We start from the raw sequence: 9,548 nt of genomic DNA on the forward strand, positions 1-9,548 counted from the left end.
AAAATACCCATTTGAAACAGAGAATAACCCATGAAAAAATTGAGAACGAAAAAAACGTAATAGACAAGAAGACTAGGTCGGTGAGGGTCTCCGGCGTGGTAGAACCAGTCATTGCATGGTAGGGAAGGCCAACGGTGGTGGTGGTGGCTGTCACACGGGGAATTTTTGGGGGCAGGGAATATGTGTTTGGGAAGAAAATTGGGGGAAATGAGAAAATGGGTATAGGGGTAAGGATTAACGCATGATTTTTTTATTTTTTTATTTTTTTATTTTTTTAAGTCAGATGTGGCCCAAGGCCACGTCAGACTTGGCAGGACCTTGGGACTATCAGGGTCTGCCAAATATCGCTACTCTTTCTTTAGTTTTCTATAACATTCTTTATAATTTCTTTATCCAATAATGAAGTCTTGGCCTGCTTTCTGCGACGCATATCCATATCCATTGGACAATAGCAAAGTAAGATTATAAAATGAAGAGAAGTTGGCCCATATAGAGAAAAATGAAAAGGAAAAGATAAAAGAGGAAAAAGAAAAGATAAAAGGAGAAAGAAGCTCCTCCCTCACAATGCAATCCAACAAATTTCCTACGTATTCGGTGGCACAATTTTGAGTAGAGTGCTTTACGTACCTCCAAAACCAACAAACATGAGGCTTCCTCCTTTAACTTCCGCTCTCTCTTCCTCAGCTTTTTGCATCCTTACTATCGCTTCGGTCTTTTGCTTTTGTTCCGCCACCAATGGCATTGGCAGGAATGAGACAGACCGACCATCCTTGCTTCAATTCAAGGCCCAAATAGTCGAAGACCCTTTCATGGTTTTCAGCTCATGGAACGACACCACCCACTTCTGCCAGTGGCGTGGCGTTACATGTGGTCGCCGCCACCAAAGGGTCACAGAGTTGCTGCTGGGTTCTCAGAAACTCGTGGGATCTTTATCTCCTTTCATTGGAAATTTGAGCTTTCTAAGGAATTTGGATCTCTCAAAAAATAGCTTCACCCATGAAATCCCTCCAGAAATTGGCCGTTTGCGTCGATTGCAGGTACTGTGGTTGTTCAATAATTCATTTGGTGGGAGAATTCCAACCAATGTATCCCGTTGCTCTAACCTCAAGAGACTCATTCTTAGTTATAACAATCTGGTCGGGCAAATTCCTGTTGAGCTTGGCTCCTTGTCAAAGCTCCAAGTATTTTCTGTAGCCACTAACAAACTAACAGGAAGTATCGCTCCATTTCTTGGCAACTTATCTTCACTTGAAAAACTTGATTTACACTCAAATAATCTGGGTGGGAGTATTCCTAGTGCTCTAGGCCAACTTATGAATCTTACAATTATTGTAATTGCTGAAAATCAATTTTCTGGTACCATCCCTCCATCAATCTTCAATCTCTCTTCTATTAGAGTTCTTCATGTGGATTATAATAAAATCCAAGGGAGTCTTCCGTGGAACTTGGGGATAACTCTTCCTAATCTCCAAGACATTGACATTTTCATGAACCAATTTACTGGCTCCATTCCTCCTTCAATATCCAATGCCTCAAATCTGGAACTAATTCAACTTGGAGAAAACAAATTTAGTGGAAACATGTCTTCTTTGGAAAAGTTGCATAGGCTTCAATGGTTGGGCACTCAAGAAAACCACCTAGGAAGTGGGGGAGCTGATGACTTGAGTTTTCTGTGCTCTTTGACCAATGCTACTAGCTTAGAGGTGTTGGCGATAGGGGAAAATAATTTTGGTGGAGTCTTACCTGAATGCATCAGTAACTTCTCATCTACTCTTAGAGTATTGGCAGTAGATAACAATAATATAGTTGGAACGATTCCAAGTGGGATCGTGAATCTCATCAACTTTGAGTGGCTTGCAATGGGGAATAACAAATTGTCAGGTAACATTCCACTAGATATTGGAAAGCTTAAGACACTAAAAGTGATGTTTCTTGACAATAACAATCTCTCAGGAAACATCCCGCATTCTCTTGGAAATTTGAGTATGTTACTCGAATTAGATCTAGATGATAATGATCTTCACGGAAGCATACCTTCAGGCCTAGGAAATTGCCAATCTTTGAATGCATTAGATCTTTCTAATAACAATCTCAGTGGCACCATACCTCCACAGGTCGTTGGTCTCTCATCATTGTCAATCTGTCTATATTTATCTAGAAACCGTTTCACGGGTCCCCTTCCAATGGAAGTTGGAAACCTGAAAAATCTAGGTATATTGGACGTGTCAGAAAACATGTTATCCGGTGAAATTCCAAAGAGTCTTGGCAGTTGTGTTATGTTGGAGACTCTGGTTATGCGAGGAAACTTTTTCCAAAGGACCATTCCATCAAGTTTTGGTTCTTTGAGAGGACTACAGAAATTAGACCTTTCTTGGAACAACTTGTCAGGAACAATTCCAGATTTTTTTTTGGGTTTCAACTTGTTGCATCTTTTGAATTTATCTTACAACAATTTTGAGGGACTAGTGCCAACAAATGGTATTTTCAAGAACTCAAGTGCAACTTCAGTTGTGGGGAATAGTCAATTGTGTGGGGGAATTCCTGAAATGCAATTGCCGAAATGTAACATCAAAGAGTCCAAGAAGACAAAATTGACCTTATCCATGAAATTAATTATGTCCATAGTTTGCGGGCTTCTAGGAGTAATTTCTATGCTTTCTTTTCTCTTTGTCTGTTGGTTAAGAAAGAAAAGAAAAGAAACTACTTCAAATTCTTCAGGAAATTTGCTTTTGAATTTGTCTTACCAAAGTCTCCTAAAAGCCACTGATGGGTTCTCCTCTGCTAATTTGCTCGGTGCGGGTAGTTTTGGATCCGTGTATAAAGGAATCATTGATGAGGGAAAAACGACAATCGCTATCAAGGTGCTCAACCTTCTGCGTCGTGGAGCTTCCAAAAGCTTTCTCGTCGAGTGCGAGTCCCTAAAAAGCATCAGGCATCGGAATCTTGTAAAGATACTTACAGTTTGTTCAAGTGTTGATTATCAGGGTAATGATTTCAAGGCATTAGTTTATGAATTCATGATCAATGGGAGCCTTGGGGATTGGTTGCATCCAACTGCTAAAGAAGATGAGGCACATTCGGAGGAGAGGAATCTGAGTCTTTATCAGAGATTGAATATTGCCATTGATGTTGCTAGCGCATTGGAATATCTCCATTACCATTGCCATACACCAATCTTTCACTGTGACCTCAAGCCGAGCAATGTCCTTCTCGATGATGAAATGGTTGGACATGTTGGAGACTTCGGGTTAGCAAAATTCTCTTCTGAAGCCAACCATAACTCTTCAACCAACCAGTCAAGCTCTATTGGCGTTAGAGGAACAATTGGTTACACTCCTCCAGGTGAAGACACTCTTTATCATTCCTCAATTAATTCTTTTTTTTTTTTAATAACATTTCTAAGTTTGAAGAGGATAAGACAATTTTATTATGCCTTTTATTCGTTGGCACTATACAATTTTATTTGCTGGTGTCATCGAATAGAGAGTATCATAACATAATTGTTTTCTTAATATATAGGTGTTAATTATACAGTCACATTACAATTAATCATTTTATATATATATATATATAATTTCAGAGTATGGAATGGGAAATGAGGTCTCTTCCTGTGGCGATGTATATAGCTATGGGATCCTCCTTTTAGAAATGTTTACCGGAAAAAGACCCACAAATGACATGTTCCAAGGCAATCTAAATCTACATTCCTTTGTCCAAGAAGCTTTGCCTGAACGAGTGGTCGAGATTGCAGATCCAATTCTTTTTCAAGGAATCGAAGAAGATATAAGCATGAATGATTCTCATAATAATAGCAGCACTAGAAGAAGTGAAATCCATGATTGCCTAATTTTGATATTTGGGACTGGAGTTGCTTGTTCTATTGAAGATCCCAAAGAACGGATGAACATTAAAGATGTGGGAACTAAGCTTCTTTTCATCAAGAAGAAACTTCTTGAAACTAGAAGACATGGAAGTGGTCGAATTACAATTAGACCATAATATCAACAGGTAATATCAATAATTTAGAGATAATTATAGTTTGGTTAAGCAAATGGATGAGGCATCTAATGGTACCTATTAATGCCAATAACAAGCTCATTGCATCTTCCATTCTCTTACATTAATAAATGATCTCCCTACTTTATTTTTGTTGGTATTGCTGATTTCATTTTTTCCTAGTGGTAATAATGTATAGATTAGTGGATTCACTATTGGATTTCATGGTTTTTCTTTTACATGTTGAGTGGTTTTTCTTTTGCATAATATTGGCTTCTTTCCTTGTTTTTCTTCCATTGACCAAATAAAAGTATGTTTCTTGAGGTGTTCTATCCATTTGTAATTTCAACTTTAGTTATTTTGGATATTGGATGGTTGTGAATTAAAAAAATTTAAAAGTTAAGGTTTGAATAAACTAAATTTGGGAACTTTCATGATTGGACTTTAATTTTTCAAAATTGATTGCACCGCTAGAAATAGGGCTTTTACCAGAGTAAATTTTTTTCTTAATGGCCAAAATAAACATCGATATAAGAGGTATTTTTCGATGCTTTTTATGGACGCTATTAAATCTCGTAAATTAGCTTCATTAAAACAAAAGTGTCAAAAATGTGAAATATTTATTGGTGGTTTTCCAAAACAAACATAAAATAAAAGGCTAGGATATTCGTGTATTTTGATAGCTTTGGGTAGACAACCCGTGTGGTGTGGCAAATTGGTTTCCAAATCATCTTGACACAAGGGAGATTGTGGTAAAACTTTAGACTTAATTTAGAATTAGTCAAATTTCTTAATGGAAAAAGACTAAAAAGATATGGAAGGACACATATTATATCGTGACATCCAATGGCTGGGTTACTATTAGACTCATCAGAACAAACATAGATTTTAAAATAAATAAATAAACCTACTTATTTGTTAGTAGACATCATGCCTTATGAGTCAAATTACTAAAAATTCCAAATTTTTGAGAATCTATATGTCTGATTATTGTAAATCACCTTGGTTTTCATTGATACTCTAGTAGTGCTAGATCAGGTTATAGCTCAAGTCAGACTAAAAGGAGCGCATCCAGTTTCCATCGTTTAGGCCTCTCTTGTGTGGCCCTTAGTGGGTAAATGCTATTATGGCCATGCCCTAGTAGGACAACCACAATTGGTTTCTTCGGCCTGCCATTTTTCTATAAATAAAAAAAAATTACTAAAGAGTCCTGCGGCTTGAAAATTGCTTTTCATATATTACCATGGTGGTCCTGAGTTTTGAATTCACAGCATCAAAAGCTTCTGTTGTCTAACTTGTAGAAAAACATTACCAACAATGAGTAGTCCCAGCCTAACTGTCATGATCTTATTAGCTATGACCAGCTCTCTTTGGTTATCATTGGTGTATAATAACTCGAGTCATTAGCTGGTTTTTGAATTGCAATCTTCGGTCTATGATCATCTTTGGTTTGGCGTGAATTGGGTTAATTATTGGATAGCTAATTTGCTTGTTGGGTGGTGGATATATGGAGGATACAAATTATGAAAATTGTTTGTGGGAAAGCAACTTATTATATGGATGAATTGGGTATGTACTACACATACTTTGGTATGTCATGATTTACACAACCCAGAATTCAAAATCCATATTACATATATATCTATTTTTCATGATATTTTTTGTTGTTATAATTGATGCTCCGGTCTTTTTTTTTTTTTTTCCTATTATTGAATTGAACTCATTATGATTGGGATTTGGGCAGGCAACAATCGTGCCGACAATGAGGATGAGGATGAGTCTTGGATGGCTACTCTAGTGGAGTATTAAATATCCATGATGTATTGAGCAAATGTTTTATTTTTATGTTTAATAGTGCTTTCAAAATATGGTTATGTTTTTAGAACATTATGTTGCTTATATTGACAATATTTATGAAGGTACGTAGTTGAAGCAGCTTTTTTGCTTCTTCTATGTTTTATAGTGTGTTTTGTTGAACGAATGAATGATTGGATTTTAAATGCACAGAGCAACGTACATTTAAAAGTTCCAGCTATATTGCATGTCAATAATAAGCTCATTGCATTTTGCCCTTCCGTTTCATTGTTAAGATGAGTTTACTTCTCGGTTTCTTGAAATGATCTTCTTAATTATTTCTTCATTTTGGTTGATTATTTAAATGCAAACATAGAATCTATATGCTGCAATATCAAGAATACAAGTACAAGAACCAACAAAAATGGGGATGTGGTTAATTTTTGTGAATGAAATATCTTTAGTCCAATTAAGGTCCTTAGGATAGAAGTAACGTCCCACGATTTAATTGTGCAAAAAGGTAAAATTGATATAACTGAATGTTTGGGTATAGAATTAGATTCTATAAGAAAACTTAAAGGATTAAAATAATAGTTTAATCTATAATTGTTTAATCTAGTTTAATCTATATTATATGGAAATAGCACATTATATAATATAGGCAAGGCCCTGTGTTAGTAATTGAACAGGGGAAGGGAGCAAGAAAACGGCTAGTTTAATCTTCTATATTATATCAAATAACACATTAAAATATACTTAATTGAAATTAAGCATACTGTCTAATTTATTTTTTAAAAGAAGTGTTGATGCACAGTTTTCCGGGATGGTGACGTGGCACGCCTTGCGGTGGTACAACAGGATTAGAGCCCCCGGTGGTGTCCCGGCGGGGAGTTCACCACCAGGGTAACTTCGATGCCTAAGTTAGAAAATGAGGAAAGAGTGTTTAAGCAACCAAAGTTTTTCAGAGCCAAGATTGCGTGTACCTTTGATGGGAATTGAGAGCTGTATTTATAGGCATAGAGTACAATTTGTTTCCCGCGTGTACCTTTGATGCAACATGATATGCAGTGCGATGTCAGAATTTTGATTAGAGTGGTCAACATAAAAAATAAAATAAAACTGGACAAAAATTAATTAAAAATATTAAATAATTATTAGGACAATCCTTGTTTTAGATATGATTTTTGAATTTGATCTCTATCATTAAAATGGTAATCAGAAATTTCTTTTCTTAAGCAAGATTCGTAACACGTAATAGCGAAAGAATTTCGTTGACATGAAAGACTGAATCTCGATCACCCTAATTATGAAAAACACTTTTGCAATGTAATGTACATGCCCCAGCTGGCATTTGCTGCTTAAAAGATTTCTACGGAACATTTTTTAAATTTTTAATTGCGTATTTCAATTTTAAGATGAGACTATTGCTATTGATTATTTCAATTTTGGTGCCAGAAAATGAGGCGTTAGGCTCTCCTTAGTTTGAAACACTATAAATCGACCAATTTTAGACAAATACCCAGACTCCAACATGTTCAATCTACCCTACCCCTGAAGCAGAGGTCAACCAGTACTTTCAAACTTTTGTGGTTTTATTCAATTGATTGTATAGAAATATGTTTCTTACGATCTATCCGTCTTTAGTGTCGATTTTAGATAATTTAGACTGGATTGTAGCGAATTAAATAAACTTTTGAAGTTAGGGTGCCAAAATTAGGGACTTCTATGATTCGGCTTTGATTTATCAAAATTTATTGTTTTTGTTTTTTTAATGGTTTACGATCAATTTGAGAAAATTTAAGATTAAAGTTCATTTATGCATGAAAATTGTGGGTTTTGCAATTATTGGCTTTAATTGTTTCAAATTGAGGGTTTCTTGTACGTGTAACTAAACTATCAACTTACTTCTTCTTTTTTTGAGAATAAATATGAAAATTTTCATTAATCAAACGATCAACAAGGCAGAATGTTCAATCAACTTACTTGCATGAATGTTTAATTTACATTAGATTTGACGAATTTGAGAATACTAGCCATTTTAGTATCTTGGTTTAGGGTGAAATTAATCAAAGGATTTCGTAGAGTTAATTGTTGTATTTCCAAAATTGAGAGTTTAAACATGAAATTAAGAAATTTAATTAGTGCTTTAATGCATTAGTTGAATCTAACCTAGGGCATATTGGGCTCAAATTGGAAATTTATTAAGGAAAAAAATAGGGATTTTACGATTTGATCTTAGGTATTAACGTTTGCTTGTATGTTTGGATAAGATTGAGTTGATTTGGTTAAAAAGTGTAGACAAATTCGTGGAATTTTGTATATGTGCACAATTTTTTTATTTTCAAACTATCAATGAGAGTAGAGTTTACATTTCTATTTAATTTTAAGTTTTTACACATTTTGTAATTGAAAGTAGAGTTTTAGTAAATATGTACTTTGCATAGAGGAGAAATTAAAGCTAGATAGGACAGTAAAGATTAAGAGGAATGCTAGCCTTACAAAATATTTAAAAATAATAATAGTTATTACAAAGTGATGTGGGACAACATGATTAAAAAGAAGATAAATTAAAAGTAATTTGAGAAGGGGATTATAATACACATAGACAAGTTGCTAATCCCAACACATGGAAAGAAAATTACATGGAATATTCTGCTCTGTACAAATAATCTTGCAAATTAATATTACAAATATATATTCTTAATTGTGGGAGGCAAATAATGTTCCAGAAGAAAGCAAAATGCAATCGATATTCATGGGGACACAGTTAAAATTTTTGGTGAAAGTCAATTTCAATCAATATCCATGAAATGGTACAGACATAAAAATCAACCGGCAACCACAATAATGAAGTTATTCTCACTTCACGTCTTTTCCCTATCTGTGAAAGTTTTGGTTTTCCTTTCCTTCTTAAGTGTTGAAGCAATTGCACGTGGCAACATACTTGTCATTAACTTTATACTTTAAGAACTGGCATCACTCGAAGAACCCTGATTTTTCTCTTTTTTTCCTTGTTACGTCTCTCTCAAGTTTTTGTTTTTGGTTTCTCATGGTTAACATAGAGAAACTAAGATGTCTTAAAAATTGTTGTGCACGAAATTAAAATACAGGATCCCAAATAATCAGAAAAGAGTATAATAGAAAAATAGATCAACCACACATGACACCAAAATTTAAGTGATTCGGATTAACAAGCCTACATCCCCTAGCGGAGATGGCCCAGAGGAAATTTACTAGCAAAAGATGGAGTACAAACAAATAGGGAGAAAACCACTCAAGACCCAAACCTCCAATACACACAAATCTCACTCTCACTCTAAATGATCTCATTGATAGCTTCAATGTGGCTTCTTTGATTCACAAATGTTAATGGAGCAGTGCAATATCTACAATTCAGTCTATTAAATTGACATATATCGTTGAAGTATGTGATAAAACTTGTACACAAAAATCATATGCTCTAAAATCATATATCAGTTTAATAAATTAAATTCCATCCACATCGAGCCTATTTTGAGTGCTAACGTTGAGCTTTTCTTCGACCAAGAGAGATGTGCAGTGGAATCTATGACAGTCATATGCAATTATACTCAAAATTCTGCTGGAATCATATAAGAAACTGATAAAACTAATAACATTATTGTCAATGTATAAGCACATTTGAGTTTCACCCATCACCAGATATGAAGTCTTTAGCATTGTCCTCTGCAAATTAATACCAGTAGGTCATGTTGTGTTAGCCAACATTGGCCCGCTCG

At 34.9% G+C, this 9,548-nt stretch overlaps 1 protein-coding gene across 1 annotated transcript; it reads left to right on the forward strand.

The window, feature by feature from the left end:
- Nucleotides 1-644: 644 nt before the first annotated feature.
- LOC132188053 (probable LRR receptor-like serine/threonine-protein kinase At3g47570) lies at nucleotides 645-5,995 on the forward strand. Its single transcript, XM_059602465.1, has 3 exons — nucleotides 645-3,342; nucleotides 3,581-4,008; nucleotides 5,741-5,995. The coding sequence occupies exons 1-2, from the start codon at nucleotides 645-647 to the stop codon at nucleotides 3,997-3,999; spliced, it is 3,117 nt and encodes a 1,038-aa protein (XP_059458448.1). The 3' UTR covers nucleotides 4,000-4,008; nucleotides 5,741-5,995.
- The last annotated feature ends 3,553 nt before the right edge of the window (nucleotides 5,996-9,548 follow it).

The sequence above is a fragment of the Corylus avellana genome, chromosome ca7 (genome assembly GCF_901000735.1).
Source record: "Corylus avellana chromosome ca7, CavTom2PMs-1.0".
NCBI classification, from domain to species: domain Eukaryota; kingdom Viridiplantae; phylum Streptophyta; class Magnoliopsida; order Fagales; family Betulaceae; genus Corylus; species Corylus avellana.